The 19,682-nt window shown below is 38.3% G+C and overlaps 1 protein-coding gene across 1 annotated transcript; it reads right to left on the bottom strand.

Moving 5' to 3' along the window:
* Window positions 1–221: 221 nt before the first annotated feature.
* On the bottom strand, window positions 222–19,535 carry EIF2S1 (eukaryotic translation initiation factor 2 subunit alpha). The gene is made up of 8 exons (XM_047864421.1): window positions 19,279–19,535; window positions 15,097–15,338; window positions 11,219–11,298; window positions 8,169–8,320; window positions 4,443–4,549; window positions 3,012–3,109; window positions 1,955–2,098; window positions 222–771 (listed from the first exon to the last, which is right to left on the bottom strand). The coding sequence occupies exons 2-8, from the start codon at window positions 15,335–15,337 to the stop codon at window positions 646–648; spliced, it is 948 nt and encodes a 315-aa protein (XP_047720377.1). The 5' UTR covers window position 15,338; window positions 19,279–19,535; the 3' UTR covers window positions 222–645.
* Between the last annotated feature and the right edge of the window lie 147 nt (window positions 19,536–19,682).

Here is a 19,682-nt window from a genome sequence, read left to right as displayed (position 1 = left end):
TTGTGTTTTAAGGCTTTTTCTCCCTAAGAGTCAACTGTAACTGTGGTTAAAATTGAGAAATTATTTTCTCCAAACCCTTCTTTGAAAGGATCTGCTGTATAGATCCTTTGGTCACCTGCCCTTATGTTTCTTCTACATCTAGACTAAAAGGAAGATAATAGAATTAGGATCTTAGTAATCATAATGCTTTTAACTGGTGACAAGAAGGAAGAAGCCTATAGTTAAATATCCCAGAAATTTATTTAATGTTTGCTTGATACATTTTATATAGAAAGGTTGAGGCTATTTGCTTTGGGTGCCCCCTTGTAAATCTCATGGAGGCACTGAACTACAAAGGGGTGCCAATCTGGAGACATCAGAAATGGAAACCACGAGCCCAATTTTATGTTCTTAAAGATTTATCTCTAGTGAAATTAGGCCCACTCCCTTAAAAAATGCTGAATGTTGGAGCTATTGTGTGAAAACAGCTGACTTTTTGACTTTTAGGAGGGCATTTCACATTTTGGTCTGTTGGAACATTTAAATACTTGGAAATAAAAAATATTCAGCTTTGAAGTTTTCAATACTGGAAAACTTTCAGTCTAGGGTTTACAGCCAGGAAGGGCTGTTCTGTGTTCCTTAAACTGGACTCTGTTTCCCACAAAGTTAATCTTCGGCTTTGGCTTCCATTTCTTCTGCATCATCATCTCCATCCACTTCTGCATTCTCTCTCTCAAGCCTCTCAAGCTGCCTTGCAAGTTCGGTCTCATCTGTATCTGTGACCACTTTAGGCTGTGGAAGCAGAGGCATAATTTCAAAGTGAGATGGTTAAACAGTATACGAATTCAACTTTAATACTCTTATTGCCTAGTATTTTAACTTTTTTTTTTTTTTAACTTTTTTTTTTCAACGTTTTTTATTTTTGGGACAGAGAGAGACAGACCATGAACGGGGGAGGGACAGAGAGAGAGGGAGACACAGAATCGGAAACAGGCTCCAGGCTCCGAGCCATCAGCCCAGAGCCTGACGCGGGGCTCGAACTCACGGACCGCGAGACCGTGACCTGGCTGAAGTCGGACGCTTAACCGACTGCGCCACCCAGGCCGCCCCGCCTAGTATTTTAACTCTTAAAAAAATACTTTTCCTTCACCAACTCTGCCATCTGTTCACTCTTGAGTGCTGCTGCATCATTAACAAATTCCATTAGATAAATAATGGGAGAAATGTAAAAGAGTGAGAGTATGGGGAAAAGAAATGTGTATTAAAAGAAAATATTCCCTTCTATCATTTTTATAAGCCAAAACTGAAAAATATGAAAATCATCTCGGTGGCTGTATCTTTCAAACCCATAAGATGTCTTTTATAAAATGCATCCTCTGGGTTTAAATTACTTACCATTTTTTTCTAATTAGGTTTCATTCTTGTTGAGATGAAGAAAACATTACTCTTGTTCCTAATCCTTAGATCAAATTTTAAGCCTTTCACATTAAATTCTGACAATAACCACTCACTTTTATTGTCTATTTTTTTTCTCTTTTGGGGGGATAAACTCAACATCCATCAGTGACCTTACTCCTGAATAACCATCATAGTTCTCATTTACTTCTAAATGAGTGACAGTTCTCATTTACTTCTAAAAAGCCCCTTTAAGGGCCCTCTGAGTCAATGATTATTTTATGATAATCCTAGATGTATCTAGATAATCCTATTATCCTATTATTTTATGATATTTTATTTTATTATAATCCTAGATGTATCTCATGTTTTAAAAGGCAGTGATTAAGTATTTTAGAATGCAAATCATTTAGAGATTTAAATTCCGCATGTATGTATCTAAGTAATCTCTAACCCCAAGATGAGATTTGAACTCATGACCCCAAGATCAAGAGTTGCATACTCTACTGACTGAGCCAGCTGGGCACCCCTAAATTTCTTATATATTTTAAGAACAAGGCAAAAACAGTATAGACCTTACCTCCATTTGGACATTGAAGACACCCCTCTTTTCCTCAATCTTTTCTTTTATAACAGCCATAGCTTGATTGAGGACAGAGAGGCCTTCTGTTCTCTCCAGGGTTGTTGTTGTCATCACATATCTAGGAGGAGCTATTAGATTAATCTAAGAAAGAAGAAAAAAATCAATTATGAACATAACAATACAACACAAAACCATCAGCATGTTTGAGAACTTTTTTGCTAATCTGCTGCCTTAACAAATCACCCTAAAACTTAATTTCTAATTCTGTAAGTCAGCAACTGGGGCTGGTTTGTTAATGCAGCAAAAACTAGTTGATACAGTGATATAATCCAATGTAAACAGTCCACTGAAAGACAATATATACAATTAAGACTTCTCCCTCTTTGGTGGCTAAAATAACTACAGCCATCATCAGAACAATGGATAATTTGTTTCTAAAAGCAACAAAAATTCTTATTTGGTTCTAAACTAAACTGACAGAAGAAAATCTAAGATTCTGAATAACAACCATCTGGTTAATTGTACTGCTTAGAAGATTCAGACCAAAACTCCTAAAAGATGTGTGAATGTGAGAATATGTTATCCTTTTCAAGATCCTATGGGCATTATGGGCACAGCAATTCTTTTTTTTTTTTTTTTTTTTTGTTTATTTTTGAGAGAAGAGAAGAGACAGCCAGCAGAGGAGGAGCAGAGAAAATGAGGGGGAACAGAGGATCTGAAGCAGGCTCTGTGCTAACAGCAGACAGCCCAATGCGGGGCTCAAACTCACGAGCCACAAGATCATGACCTGAGCTGAAGCTGGAAGCTTAACTGACTGAGCCACCCAGATGCCCCACAGCAACTCTTTATGTTATAAAGGAGGTTTAGCACAGCCGGCCCTCTGGCACTAAATACCAATAGAAATCTTTATCCACTGTGACAGTAGCAGTAGCATCCTTTAGACAACAGCACCAAGAACCACTCTGCCCGACACCTGTTATGAAACATGATCATAAAAAGAATCTGATTTGGTTTAGGTTGGTATTTTAGCAGGGAGAGAGAAAACATTACTCACCTTGATGGGCATGGTTTCTGTAGAACAATTCAAACCTGCTCTCAGGGCTTCTTTTACAGCATCAATGCCTTCATAACCATAACAAGCCACTTCAATATCTAAAAGTACAGAAATTGAAAAACGTATACCAAATAATGCAAAAAAGTACTGAAAGGCTTAAAAATCAGAGATGTGGCAGATACACTAGCACTCAAACACTTATGAAAGCTTTCATAATCCTTTCAGTATAGAAATAACCCTATATGTTAACTTTCATAATTATAAAATCTGAACATGCAGTGAAATGATATCTTCTCCTCCACATCAAGCCCCTGAATGATGACTATAAAGGAGAGAAATTCAACAAACACCTTGATTTCTGCCTATGCCTGGGTTAAAATCATGATTCCAACATCTCTATGCCTCAGTTCCTTATTTGTCAAGTGGAGAGGAGGAGGAGTGTGATAAAGGCTGAATGAAACAATAACTGCAAGTTGCTTAGAACAGTTTAGAAATTGCATACCCTCTGACCCAGCAATTGCACTTCTCGGAGTTTGCCTAACAGAACACTCATATAACTGGGTGTCTATGTTACAAGCATGCTAATTTGTAATATTTTTTTCTCACAGTGAAAAAACTGGCAGAAGATAAATGTCCATCAAGAGAAGACTGGTTTATACTGGTTTTACTGTTCTATAAAATATCACACCTAGCTGGGGCGTCTGGGTGGCTCAATCAGTTGAGCGTCCCGACTTCAGCTCAGGTCATGATCTCATAGTTCATGAGTTTAAGGCCTGAGTCGGGCTCTGTGCTGACAGCTCAGAGCCTGGAGCCTGCTTCCGATTCTGTGTCTCCCTCTCTCTGCCCCTGCCGTACTCGCACTCTCTCTCTCTCTCTCTGTCAACAAACATTAAAAATATCACACCAAGCCATTAAAAAAAAATGAGAAATAGTCCCATGTTTTGCATGGAAAGGCAACCATGCTAGTTGAGGAAAATTTTTCATAGTATGATCCCATCTTTGTAAAAAACAAAAAAATCTATGAATGTAAATAGCATATATTCCTATACAGTGTATATGTGTAGGAAAAATGTCTGAAAGAATATACTCCAAACTATATTAACAGTGGTTAATCTGCAGGCATAAAAGGATATTACTGTACTATTAGAATATTTTAAAGTTATTTTCTAAAACAAAATTACACCCCCCCTTTAAAAAAAGGGGCTAACTTAATGTTAGTTGAATGCATATATGACAGTTTTCCCTTGTGTCAATATATACATTTTATGATTCAGTAGAAGCAAAAATAGTTTCTTCAACTTTTGTTATAAGAAATAGACATGTAGAAAAATTTATAGACGTTGATATAGCAAAATATTCTTTGGTAAGTCTCATCATTTAACAACTTTTTAATTTATGCAACGTATTTTAAACATTTAAAAAATCACTTACCTGCTCGAATTTTGACAGCTTGTGGTGTCAAACGCCTATTAATATTGTTAATAAGTACTCCCCGTTCATCTTCATTCAAATCTAAACTATCCAAAATAGATGGGTCTCTAATTAAAGCAAAACAAAACACACACACAAACATAAAAGATCAAAGTTACTTTACTAATAACTGACATCAAACACAGTACCACAGAATGTTTAAGAGCACAGGCTTTAGTGTCAAGACTGAGTTCAAATCTTAGCTCTGCACTTTACTAATGGTGTTTCGGGGCCCTTCCAGACCTCAGTTTCTAAACTTGTAAAAGGAGGATGAAAACTCATTCACCCAGTCACTGGACTGTGGTACTAAATGAGAGTGCAAGTAAAGCACTTAGGACAATTCTGACAAATAGAAAACACCTGATTACTATGTAAAGAAAAATTTTAGAGATCTGGCTAAAACAAGGAATTTAAAATGTCTTCTAAAACATCTGGCATCCCACAATAATTAAGCATTTCCATGTAATTAGCAGTCTCTGTTTCAAGGAGCCTGAAAAGAACAAAAACATACAAGCAAATTTAAAAATAAAAGTGCATCCTTGGGAATCAGTAGAGGAAGGGATTACTTTCAGTCAGTGGGCTCAGGAAGGGCTGCATGGACTAACGTGGCATTTCACCCGACCCTCCTGAGTGCCACAAGGCAGGGACCAGGGTCTTAGTCACCAGCATGGTTGCGGAACATGAACAAATGAAAAAACTGAATGACTAAAAGGATGGTAGGACTTTAAAAAGCAAAGGTAGAAGTGTTGTAAGAAAGTTATAAAGTATTAAAGTAGAAATGGCATGAGCAAGCATCAGGCCTAAACAGCAGGGGTTTGGGAATGAAAAGCAAAAGAATTTGGGTGGAGGGAACTTTCATTCAGCTAATACTGCCTAGAAAATGTAACAAGACAAACCATCAGAAAATGAGCAATAAGATGAACAGATGTTTCACAGAAGCAGCAGTAAGCACAGGAAAACTGTTAACTTCACCAACAACCAGTAAAATGCAAACCACAACAAGATACTATTACACCTATCAGTTTGGCAAAAGGGAAAACAATCTGAGATATATACCAAATGTTGGTGAGGATAAAGAGAAATAGGAACGCTCATACATCTGCTAGAGGAAATATAAATTGTAGAACCAATTCGGAGAATATTTTGACAAAACTGAGTCAATTTAAAGATGTGTGTAATCAGTCCTATGAGCCAACAACTCTACTGCTATGTGTATACCTCAGAAACTCCCAAACATAGAGAAATGTACATGTATATTCTTAATAGCACTGTTCAAAAATATGGGATAAGGGTGTGTGTGTGACCTTATATCTCTTAATAGAGGAATAAAGTATATTCTCGAAATACTGTATAAAAATTAATATGAAGTAGGCACACATCTATCAATTTCGAGAATCTTGCTCTTAACAGCCTTACAAGTAAAACTGTAAGGTACAGAGATCTGCAATGACAATAAATTTTGTTTTTCAGTTTACATGAATAAGAAATATTTTTAAATACAAAAATTCTATATGTACTTTACAGATATATATATGTAATAAAACTATAAAAATGTAAATAATAATGATGCATACTAATTATAGTAGTTACCACTTACGAGGGGAATGGGTTGGGAAGGGTAAAATATGGTTTCCAACTATCTCAGAAATTTTATTTCTTAATTAAAAGAAAAAAATATGAAGCACATGTGGCATAGAATTATCTTTAAATGTGGTCACTCCATGGCTGATGAAACAGAAGAATGTTAGGGAAAAGGAAAGACAACATATACCAATGCCGAGCAGTAATGGAGGGGGTGCTGGAGGTGGAAGTGAGAGAGCTAAGCCAGGACTGGAAGATGACAGCACATCAAATTATGAAATGTACTGGCTGACGGATGCAGGACTGAAATCAGGGAGGAAAGAAATATACCACGGTGCTTAATGGTTAATAGCATAAGCTCCGTATGGAGCCAGTATCTAGGTCTGAATCGGGGCTCTACCACTTGCTAGCTCTGTGCACATGGACAAATTATTTAATCTCTGCTTCAATTTTCTCACCTGTAAGACTGGGATAATAACAGCACTTATACCACAGGTTGTTGTGAGGCATATATAAATATTAGCTATTCTAACTATTCTTCTTACCTTTCCCACAACATAATATGAAGAAAAAAGTCACATGGGGGGGACCAGGGGGACTGTAAGGGATTTGGAGCCCCAGATGAGTTGGCTTGCTGGCGACTCTAACAGTCCCAGGTCTTACCTGGCCATTCTGAGAGCTGAGGGGACCAATATCCTTTGGCAGCACAAAGGCTGGGAAATTAACCTTGGTGTAGTGGTGAGGCTGCTTGTGGGGCATTAACATTTGGGAAAGAGTAGGAGGTGCAGAAGGAGAGACAGGAAGTACACAAAAGTGAAGGAGTCTGGCTATTAGAAAGGATACGATACTTGCTACAGGAGAAAGTAGAGGAAGGTAGTGAAGAAGTTTGCTTTTAGTATAAATGGGAGAAGGTAGAGCATATTTTTATACTAATGGAGCAAAACCAACAAAGATAAAGGCTGAAAACCCAAAAGAGAGAATAATGGATAAAAAGAGATCCCTGAGCAGTAGCTGTGCACAGGTGGTAAGATTAGTTTGAGAGCAGGAAGGATATGAATTCCAGCACAGGAGGTAATGATGGATGGGAGGGAGAAGTTTGCTGAGATAGTGGAAGGAGTACAGGAGATCCTGTGCAATGGCTTATATTGTCTTTATAAAATAGGTAGTGAAACATACCAGTTGAGAGGGAGGGAAGGGGGAGGGGACTGGGTATCTGATGGAGAGTGTGGAAAGCTCTAAAATAGCCACTCTAAGAATGGGAGAAGAACTGACAAAGAGCAGAGAGAATATGAGGCAGCAGTGAAGGCGCAGCTGAGGTTGGAGACCATGAGTATGCAGTGGCACCAACCTGCAAGACTGTGGTTTTTCCTAGCAGCACCCAGTAGTCTACAAGTGTAGAGAAGGCAGGAACATCGATCCAAGGCTGGATGTAACAGAAGGAAAAACAGGGCAAAAGCTCATGACATTGGCAAGAAAGTTGTTGGAATGATGGACCATGGTATGTCTATGCTGAATAAGAAAGAGGAGGCAGGAAAGGGTGAAAAGACAGGGAGGAAAAAAAAGGTCTGGAATCATAGACTGGCAAAAGAATTAGGAAGACACAGAGTAGAGCTAACTATGGGGGAGCTGGAAGGACAGGAAGCTGTGCTAAAAGAACAGAATGTATGAATTACAGGTTTTGGAAACACAGCAAATTCTGGTGATAATAAGACCCAGGGTGAGGCCATATGAAAACTGGCTTAAGTGGCATGGGCTGAAGGCCAAAGGAACTAAGGTAAAGAAAATAAGGTTACTGTTATAGATGAGACATTTACACCGGACCTGAAGTTAACCAGAATAACAAAACTAGGAGGGGAAAACGTGTAAGTGGATAATGTGAAACCATATGGTTTACAAAAACTATGGTGTACAAAATTACAGATGCTTGGTTATATAGGATTGGCCCATATTATGGGCCTTTTATACTGAAATGTTTTAACCTAAATTTGGCAAGGACAGAATACGTGGATGTTGTGCTTTTATTACACGTCAGGCTCTCAACCCATGTGCTAGACCTAGCACAGCTGTGGTATCAAGGTAGAAACAGAGCCAAGAAGATGTTCTTACGAGACTGCATGCTTAAATGCATCATAGGCACCGTATCCGGGTCTCTTGTATTTGTCATCAAAGACCCAGGCAGTCCTCTGGAACAGGCTCTCCAGCTGCTCGTCCTTGGTGTACTCTAACACCTCAGCAACATGACGAAGAATACTGTAAACCTAGAAACAAAATGAAGAGTTCAACAATTCAAAGATTCAAGAGAGCTATTAAAAAATACGTATTTTTATATTTCAGTAGACAGCATATAAAACCTTGGTTAATTAGACTACAATAATTTCTTAACAAAAGATTAACATACAAATTCTTTTTTCACAGAGAAATATTGGCTTTCCAATAGTAGTTAACTCAAGTAGGTATAACAAGTAGAAACAGGATGTAATTTAGTGTCCTAAGACCCAGACTATGAGTTGACTCTAGGACTAATTAACCTCTCTGAATTTGTTTCCTCTTCTGGAAGAAGGAACTACTAACATCTCTCCTTGTTACAGCAGTGAGCTCTCACACAGGTCAAATATATCCAAATGCAGCACACTATAAATGGAAAATATTGTACAAATGTACAAAATTTATAAATTATACAAATCCTCTTATGCAAGTGCAAGCTATTATTACTACTCCATATGACAGCATGGAACCAGAATTGAGATTTTAATATTTTTCTGCTCTGTTATCATTTTAACAGTTATCCTTCAATCCTACCTACCTCCCACTCACTGCTGCCAAACCCTTTTTCTAATTTCCTAAAAATAAAAGGGCTTAAAGACAAGAAAAGAGGTTTTCATATTACATATGAAAATTGAGTGAGGAGAGGTACTAACATTGCCTATTTCATTCTATCACCTTATCATCCTGACAAGATCTACTAACATACTCATTTTACAATATTCTAAGGGGACAAAACAAAGTGAAAGTTTCCTAGAGTGGAGCTTATCAAACTTAGTGGGACTTGAAATACTGCATTAAGTGGTCAGGTGATGTCAATGCTGCTGGTCCAGAAACTCCATTTTGGTTTTTTTGTTTTGTTTTTATTTAAAAAAATGTCTTTAATGTTTATTTATTATTGAGAGACTAAGAGAGACAGAGCATGAGCAGGGGAGGGGCAGAGAGAGAGGGAGACACAGAATCCGAAGCAGGCTCGAGGCTCTGAGCTGTCAGCACAGAGCCCATGAGATCATGACCTGAGCGAAAGTCAGACACTCAACCGACTGAGCCACCCAGGTGCCCCTAGAGACTACATTTTGAATGGCAAGGGCCTCAGATTATTATTATTTTTTAATTTATTTACTTGTTTTTTAAAAGTTTATTTATTTTTGAGAGAGAGGGAGAGAGAGAGAGAGAGAGAGAGACACACACACACACACACACACACACACACACACACACACACCATGCGCTTGAGCACACAAACAAGGGAAGAGCTGAAAGAGCGGGAGACACAGAATCCGAAGCAGGCTCCAGGCTCCAAGCTGTTAGTACAGAGCCTGACGCAGGGCTTCAACTCCAGAACTGGGAGACCATGACCTGAGCCAAAGTCAGACACTTAACCAACTGAGCCACCTAGGTGCCCCAGGTCATCAGATTATTAAGAAGGGATTTTACTGATTGTGTTTTCTAATGTGTAAACCATACTGCAGTAATAGTAAACAGATCAGTAAAACAAAAGGAAAGGTTTGGATAATGGTCTTTTGGTTGTTTAGATTTGTATTCTCTTATTTATTGGGGTTAATCAAGATTTCAAAAATCTCTTCATTTAAAGCATTGTTTTCTTGGCATTTTACCTTGAGGACAGAAACACACAAGAGAGAACAAAAGAAAAAGAAAACAGAAACAATGGAAACAGTGCCATTAAGAACCTAAGACCTAGAGAATAAAGGATAATCTATATGGGACCAGAGAAGAGAAAAATATAGACAGAAGATAAAGAATGAAAAAAATGACTGTTCTTGCTTAATTAAGGCTTACTGCACAGAAGTAGGGAATTTCAGCAGAAATTAGAAAATGAAACAGAAAAGAACCCTAGCAAAGCGGGGGAGGGGAACTAGTAACAGGCCCCTGCCTGCCTTGCTTTCCTGGATTCACAAACCCTTGCTTATTCTTTTTTTATTTTATTTTTAATGCTTACTTCTTTTGAGAGAGAGAGAGAGAGAGAGAGAGGGAGAGGGAGGAGACAGGGAGAGAGGGAGAAAGGGAGAGAGGGAGAGGGGGAGAGAGGGAGAGGGGGAGAGGGGGAGAGGGGGAGAGGGGGAGAGGGGGAGAGAGGAGGATAGAGGGGGAGAGAGGGGGAGGGGGGGACGGAGAGAGAGAGAACAAGCAGGTGAGGGGCAGAGAGAGAGGGAGACACAGAAACTGAAGCAGCCTCAAGGCTCCATCTGAGCTGTCAGAGCCCAATACGAGGCTTGAACTCACGAACCATGAAATCATGCCTGAGCTGAAGTTGGATGCTTAACTGACTGAGCCACCCAGGTGCCCCTTTCATTTTATTTTAGAGAGGGAGGGAGTGCAAGTGGGGGGTGGGGGAAGGCCAGAGGGAGAGAGAATCTTAAGCAGGCTCCACTTTCAGCATGGAGCCCAACTTGGGGCTTGATCCCACGACCCTGGGATCATGACCTAAGCTGAAATCAAGAATCAGATGCTCAACTGGCCGAGTGACCTAGATGCCCCGACCCTTGCTTATTCTTAACATACAATAGCTGGTTGTCTCGAATATCACCAAACAGGGTTTAAAGCCAGGAACTACATGTTACCGTAAGTCAAGGTGACTGAAATCCCCATAGTTAATTTAACCTAAAATAACTTAAAAACACTAACATCCAATATACTCATTATAGAATAGCAAACCATAAGCAATGCCTTAAGGTAGTACCACCACCAGATAAAACACTGCAGTCATAACTCCTTTGAAATTAAGACTTCAAATTATTCTTCTCAACTCATAGTTGTAAATGGAAATACAGTTACAGAAAATTCAGGGTTTTTTTTTCCCTGCCTATAATATTACATGCTGATTATTAAATATATTAAATAGTGAACTAATTTCACTCAAATATCAAACTTACAGTTTTGGATTTGGTGAATTTATCTTCACATTTGATTGCTTCCTCTGGAGAAACTCTTCTTTTTGACAAATCAATATATCCTGTATGAGAAAAGTTTGAAAAAAAGCTTAGCACTGTGATAAATTTTTGCAACCATGTTGTTTGGTTGGCATATCTACACTTATTTCCCACTAAAATTATTATCAATAAAATGCTGCATAAGATATATAAGATGAGAGATTTCTGTTTTCAGAAGGCACTTGTATCATGTAACTGCATATTCTGCATCACTTTAGTAGAGGGAACTAATACTTTCAATTACCCAAATGAAAGTTAGTCAAAAGATTCTCTATACTTGTCTTTTTGGCATCCATCATCACAAGGTCAATTGTATTATCTATATTTTCTGTATTCTTGATGCTCCTTCTGTCTTCTGACCAAAACTGGTGCTTCCTCATGGTGGCCCTACATGGCATGATGTGGCCACAGCCTTGGCCTCTTCATGTTGTCAATCACATCCATAAATTAAAATCCCATGGGTATATAACGAGACAAGCACTTAAATGTATTTTGAAGAATTTAAGAGAAAAATAGTCTTTTACATTTACCCACATATTTCCTATGTCAGGCCTCACACCTCATCGGCCTGCACAACTTCCTTTATTGTTTCTTATAATGGAGATTTATTAGGTAATACATCCTCTTAAGTTTCTATTTACCCAAAAATGTCATCATTTTTGATCTTCACTATTGAATATTTTCTTAAAATACAGAATTCTGGGTTGACAATTTTTCTTTCAGTGCTTTAAATGGTCAGTCATTCAATGCTAAGACAGCCACTATTTTCAGTAATACCATACTAATTCATATTACTATTCCCCTGTAAATGAGTCGTTTTCTTTTGGCTACTTTCAAGATTTTCCCTATCTCTGTTTTTCAATGGTTTAACATGCCTAGATGTAGTCTTATTAGTATTTATCCTGCTTGAGGTTTGCCAAACTTCTCCAGGTTGTAGATGTTTTTTTCAGTAAATACAGGAAACTTTTGACAACTATTTCCTCAAATATATTTTCTGCCCTTTCTCTCTCTTCTCTTGGAATAGAGCTTTTAATATTTGACACATTTTTTTTTCCTGCTCTGTTCTTCAGATTGGTTCTTTTACATTTACTTATTTATTTATTTATTTAAATAGACACATATTATTATTATTTTAATCTTTATTTATTTTTGAGAGAGAGACAGCGTGTGAGCAGGGGAGGAGCAGAGAGAGAGGGAGACACAGAATCCGAAGCAGGCTCCAGGCTCCGAGCTGTCAGCCCAGAGCCTGACGCGGGGCTCGAACTCACCAACCGTGAGATCATGACCTGAGCCAAAGCCAGACGCTCAGCTGACTGAGCCACCCAGGTGCCCCTATTTATTTTTTGACAGTGAGAGACAAAGCACAAGTGGGGGAGGAGCAGAGAGAGGAGACACAGAATCTGAAGCAGGCTCCAGGCTCCTAGCTGTCAGCACAGAGCCTGACGCCGGGCTTGAACTCACAAACTGCAAGATCATGACCTGAGCCGAAGTTGGATGCTTAACCGACTGAGCCACCCAGGCGCCCCAAAATTGGCTCTTTTAAATGAACTCCCTGCAAGTTTGGCTTGAGCCTTCTGCCATCTATGCTGTTAGCCCAGTGAGTTTAGATATTAAACTTTTAATTTTAGAATTTGTATTTAGTTCTTTGTGAGAGTTTCTAATTTCTCTGAGATTTCATTTTTTTCATTCATTACAAGCTTATTTTCCTAATATTCTTGAGCAGTTAACAACATCTGCTTTAAAATCCTTGTCTGTTAACTCCAATATTAAGGTCACCTCTGGGTTGGTCTCCACTGACTGACTGCCTTTTCTCTCCTGTTTTCTGAAATGTTTAGCAATTTTGGACATCGTGAATAATATGTGCCAAAGACTCTGAGTTCCTTTATGTTCCTCTTGATACTGATTTTTTGTTTTAGTAAGCAAAACTTGTCTGAATTCAAATATTAAAGCTCTGTTTCCCCAGGTGGAAAGCAACCAAAATCTGTTTAGATTTTTACCCTGTTACCCCTCATGGGGCTGTACCCCATCCTATACGTTACTGGTTCAGGGTTCAGGCAGAGATTTGAGAATTTATAATTTAAACTAAGGGGCTCTCCTTGAGTTGGTCCTTTCTCTAATCCTCATCACTACCTTCCAAATGTTGTGGTTGTCCAGAACTCTCATCTGATTCTCAAGCCACTGAAACACTATAGACTTTCCACTAGAATTTTAGCTGCCCTGCTGGAAGCTATCTATGGCATGAACTCAGACAAACAACTGTAAAACTTATCCAGTGCAGTTCCTCTCTTCCAAGGGTTGACCTACCTTCAGTTTTGGCCTGCCTTTGGTTGCTCCCAACATCTTTAGGCACTTTTTTTTTTTTAATATATATATTTGTTCACAGCTTTTCACTGTTTAACTGTTACATTGGAACATTTGTCCAACAGAACCTAATCCTCCAATATCAGAAGTGGATGCCCTCTATAGGATCTTCTGTACTTTGCTTGTATCTTACTCTAGGATCTTTCCATATCAGAACACTGAGATCTCATTCCGTACAAAGTTGCGCTGCATGAATGTTACAATTTATTCAACCATGATTTTGATTGTTTCTTGTTTTTAATTAACACTGTGCAAACAGTGCTGCTATGAAAATACTTTTACATCTACTGTACTTAAGTATACCTTTTCACTTTTTTCTGATTGCAACTGAAAATATATTTGATTCCTTCTTGTGTATATATTTTCTATGATAGAAAATAAAATACTAGACAAGACACCATCACAGTGGGGCAGTGATATGAAGACTTAACACAAGTTTAAGGTATAGTTTGTCTTTAGTAGTTTAATAATAGGGGGATCTAGAAGTTAAGCCCTACCAAAACATATATAATAATCAATATGCTAAGTGGTAGTCACTACCTAAGGGATAACAAAATGTCTCTAAAGTTTATCACCTATGACTATAATCAGAGAAAAAAATGTCAGTTATGTATAAAACCAATCACTTGCAGAAGTGTCACAATTAACGAGATGGCTGAGGTATTCAAAAAGACAAGTTCAATCAAGGTGATTGGTCTTTTAAGCAATGATGGTAACTACTATGTAAAACTAACACCTAATAAATTATAGTGAGACAATTATAACCAATTATTTTAAGAAAGTTGAACCCCAAACTTACTTAATGGTATTGTACACTGTGTCTAGAAAAAAATGTGTTCACAAAGGTGAAGATTTACATGGAGTCCAGAAAAAAGGGGACAAGTAAAAAAATGAATACACATTCAGCACTATCTGAAATCTCCCACATGATTTTGGGGGAGTCACAAAGATTCTGATAACTGAAGAGATACAGAATACTGGGTTTTGGGTGTGTGTTTGCAGCATATTGCTTTTTCAAAGCTTATATAAAATGTTCCTAAAATCCACTGTACCTTTGCCCCATTTCCACGTTCATCCAATAATCTCATTGCAAATTTAGCTTTAAATCAGGAAAAAAGCATCTTACAAATCTAAATGAACTAGTACTCTGGTTTACTTATCCTATCTCTTCTGAGTTTAGCCAAAATGAGTCAACTACCAAGATCCTGTAACCTCTGGGAATAAGTCATTTCACCCACAAAAACTAGTCCTGGGATGTGCTAATTAAGCCACTACTAACTTAAGAAGTCTTACTTAGATGGCTAATTGGCATCCTTCTCTAACAACTCTGTATGTAAAAAGAATTTAAGCATAAAAGATGTTTTTGTTTTGTTTTTACAGCAGCCAGCAATTAAAAAGAAAAACTAAAATAAAACATTTTTAAATCCAAAATAAGTATTTTAGATATTTTTCCCACTTACCTTTTTCTTTGTCCACTCTAATGACTACCACACATTCATTCCTGCCAATTCTGATGAGTTTGTTTATAGAACGGATACGCCTTCTGGACAACTCACTAAGAAGAATCATGCCTTCAATATTGTTGTATTCCAGCAAGCTGACATAAGCCCCCATTTCAGCAATGGACCTTACGTTCACCATCACTACATCTTCCACCTCAGGAAATTTGTGTTGATAAAATCTACAACTTAGACCCGGCATTCTGCATTTTAAACAAAAGAATCAAGTGAGTGTTCAGTTAAGGTCAAAATAAAGAAATGTCAATTTTCCACATCTTGCCACTGGAAGAAATGATTAGTCTTCTCAACTCTTCAAACTTCTTAAATGGTACCAGAAAACAGATGGATGTTCAGGAACGAAGCTTTAATTTTTACGTTGCTCCACATTTTTGTAGGGCTTGAGTGATTCTCTGACATCAGTTTTAGAGGAATCATAAAAACTAATGACCATCTATGAAGTACTCTGAGACTTAAGGATTAAAGGTACACCTTGAAACACTATTTTAAATACCACCACTTTAAGAAATAACAAATGATGGGAAGCATCACTACTACTATAAACCTATCAACAAAACCAAAGCTACTCATTCTCCAAGTCAGCTAAGACTTTATATACTACCACCCACATAAAGGGAAGAATCTTCCCACTACTTAAACCACAGTCCTCACCATATATCAAACAATATACCCTATCATTTATTCTAGCCAAACTCACAGTATCATGTTACGACAAAGACCAAAAACTTATTAACAAAAAAATAAATATAACTAAATACAACTAAACACTTTACTTCTATTGAATAGGTATACCCAATCTTGAGAATAGCTTTATAGAACTCCATTACTATAAAGTTCAAGCATCTCTTAAACTCCAAGCACTAAATATATTTATTTATTTTTATTTTTTATTTTGGGGGGAGCACACGCGTGAGAATAGGGAAGAGAGGGAGAGCGAGAGACAGAAAATCCTGAGCAGGCTCTATGCTCAGCGTAGCCCCAACAGAAGGCTTGATCCCACGACCCTGGGATCATGACCCAAGTGAAATCAAGAGAAGGATGCTCAACCAACTGAGGCACCCAGGCGTCCCAACCACCAAGCATTAAATATATTTAAAACTATTCCCTTTGATCTACCCAACCTACTTTCAGCACCACTCCTTTTATGACCCACAAGACTGAAATTATACCATGCACAGGAACGTATTTTTAAAAGAAAGCTCTAAAATGAATCACAGTTGATTTTCATGTTTTTCTACTAACCTTAACCAATTTACTATTGTCAAAGTTCAGAAAACAGGCAGTAATAGGATCTAAAGGCCTACGAAAAATGTGTGAAAATTCATTTACTTATTTTTTTCCTAATTGGGCAATAAGGCTGCCATTACTTGATCTTAAAGACAGACCAACCACATCCAGCCCACAGAACACCAGAGTTCTGCTGCAGTTCAGTTTGAGAACTAATTGCATCCACATGTATCTGCACAGTGGCTTCCCACTGATTTTTACATCTACCACCTATAGGTATTGGCTACTGCCTGAGTACCACTCTCCCCCTAGTTCTATATTATAAATGAAGAAATTCAAACAGGCTAAGCAACTTGTTCTGTCATATACTGCTAACAACTGATAGTCAGAATTTGAACCTATGAAGTCTGGATCCATAGTCTGTGCTCTGATTCATCAGGCTATATATTCTCTCAGTATTACTGATAGATATATCAGAAGCATCTTTAAAAAAATGCAATATACATATTCATTGCTGAATCATAGATCATAGATTAATGCAAACTTTTAGTACCAATCTATCCTGTTTAACAACAAAAATAAAGTGGCATATTAATAATAGGGCCAAAATGTAGTTCTCTTGTAGCTTGACAAAATAGGGATTTAGCAAATAAAGGGAAGTAGACATTCAATGGCCAGAATTACCCAGCAAGAAACAGCTGAGCTGGTTGTTTCATTCTTAAATGGCTTTTTTTTTTCTTTTTGGACAGCTGTTGTCAAATATCTGTATGTAAAGCACCAAAATTTGAGAGCTAGAAAAGTCTCAAACTGGGTATCAAAGTAAATGATGTCACAGAATGTGTGAAACAGTTTTAAGAGATTTAATAGAGGCTAACCACATTTACTTACCAAATTTATGCAAATAGTAAAGCTGATAATTCTGGGGAATCAAGGCTTAATTTGATAATTAAAGAATACCAGCAATACTGTAAAAGAATCCTGATGGGAGAGATGAATGCTACTGCTCTAGGAGGTACCAGTCTCTTTACAATATACAAAGTAAAAAAAAAAAGAACATAGCTGATGGTATGTTATTCAACACAAAGAATAGCCAGTAAGTACAAAATAGCTCTAGACATGGGTTTCAGCCCTGCTCTCCTACCTACTACCTGTTGTTGCTTGGGAAATGCATTCACATTAAACTGTAGTTTCTAGTCTGTGTCATGGACCTTGCAGGTTTGTGGAGTGTATCAAATTAGATTAAAATATATGTAAATCTGCAAAGTGTACTGTGCTATACAAATAATGACGATAAAAGGCAAAGGAGTAATTTTTTTTGTATTTTGTAACTTAATTCGTTAAACACTTATTTTTGCAGTATCTACTATGTACTAAGTACTACTAACACTTAAAGATTCTTACCTAAGGAAGTTAATCATAGAGTGGGAAACAAACTGGTAAGCATATCAATTGCAATATGGGGTACTAGGAAAGGAGTACAGTGAAGCAGGGTTCCAGGGAACCAAGGAACAGAAATATTAAATGACTTCCTCAAGGATAAATACTTAAAAGGTACTGGAACAGGAACTAAAACCAAGACTTCGCATAGTAAATCCAGAATACCTTTAACCCACAGAATCTCAGTACGTCAGAATGCTGCAATATGGTATGTATTCTTCAATGCTGAATATCCACCTTTCAAAATGTATTAACTGAACTCCAAGCCAATTTCAAATACCTTGTGCCTGGTCAAATGGTAGGTAGGACTCCTTAAACCAGTGCATGGTCAAGTAACCATAATAGATCCAGGACGTCCACATTCCTTTCCAAAGTTAAGTGTGTTATGTGACAGAGACAATTCACGATAATTTTAATTTGTCTCTCACTGTCACCAGTAACGCTCTCTGAATGGTAGTTTCTAGAAGTGCTACACAAATAAGCTTTTAAACTATTTCACTGTAGTTGAAATAGGAAGCCCTGATTCCTACAAATATTACTGTGTGTCCTTGTGAGATCTTAAAATCATAAACTGTCACTTGGCATTAGATCAACTCAGTAGTAAAGCTCTATATAATTCACACACTGTTGAAAGACACATAATCACAAGTTTTTTTCCTTGAACAACTTCAATCGGGAGAAAAACCAGGACTTCTCTGCTACAACTTTTCTCCAAGAAACAAAGTAGCCTAAGTTTGGGGGATAATAAAGGGGACCTGAGGCTGAATACGCATTTAACCCTAAAATTCCCTTATCTTTTTAGTTATGTTTAACTGTGAGGCCACAGCGTGTAATTCTCTTCTCATTGGTGCTGAAATACGGCAAACCGATACTAAGATTAGTGAACTCTTCAACAGTATGTTTTAGCTTCGATGCAAAGGGTGACTCATTCTGTAAAAATGCACAAGTCAAGCGATACAGTAATATGAGCATCAATTTAAAAAAAAATCAATTATCGGACAAATAAACTATTCTTGGATCTTTCTAACCCAGCTCTTGTCAACGTTACGGACCACCCCAATGGTCCCTTCACGTGTCTGGTCTGGTTTCCACTGAGAGGTAGCATTTGCTTGGGGCGGAAGGAAAAAAAAGGGGTGGGAGCGGAATTCTTAGTGTCCTGGGGTGGGGGTGTCACAGCGTTTTCCCAAGGCCACCCCCTCGTCTCAAGGTACCCTCACTTTCAGTATATTGAAGGTGTACAGTCGTTTGGCTCACTTTCCTTCACAAGATCCCTCCGCTCGTATAATGACACCTCTGTTAACACTGCCGACCAAGCCGGCGCTGGCGGGTGGTGTCGGACACTTCCCGCGCAGGAACGGGAAAGGGAGGGGTGTTAGCCCAGGGCCTACTCTCTCTCGACCACCAGTCAACCGACACAACCAAAGTGAGTTCTTGAAGAAACCGATCTGGGGGACTAATCACCTGAGGTATGTATGTGAATCCCGCGCCGGGATCCCGTGCCGTGCTCTTTAATCGCAGAGATTAGACAGTCCAGCCGCAGCGGCAGCCGAACCTCAGCGTGCGCTTCGCTCTATCCCACCGCGCATGCGGACCCACCTCGCATTGCGCATGCGCCAGTAGAACAGCGGTCCCTCTTCCTCACTGATCATAGAGTCTAGGTCCTCCGAAGAAAAGGAAGAAAGTAGATCATAGGAGGACCTGAAAAGTACGTTTTCTCGATTATCTGTCGTTTTCGTTAAGTAACCTTCAAGGCGCAGGGAACTGGTAGGACTCTGATTCCTTGTCCTTGAAGAATTAAGTCTCTCTCAAAGCTTCTGTCAACCATGAGGTGGCGCTGTGACCAAAGACGAAAAGTGGAGGAAGAG

The sequence above is a fragment of the Prionailurus viverrinus genome, chromosome B3 (assembly GCF_022837055.1).
Source record: "Prionailurus viverrinus isolate Anna chromosome B3, UM_Priviv_1.0, whole genome shotgun sequence".
Taxonomy (NCBI): Eukaryota; Metazoa; Chordata; class Mammalia; order Carnivora; family Felidae; genus Prionailurus; species Prionailurus viverrinus.
The sequence above is the reverse complement of the archived record's forward strand: the minus strand, read 5'-3'. Positions and strand labels throughout refer to the sequence as shown.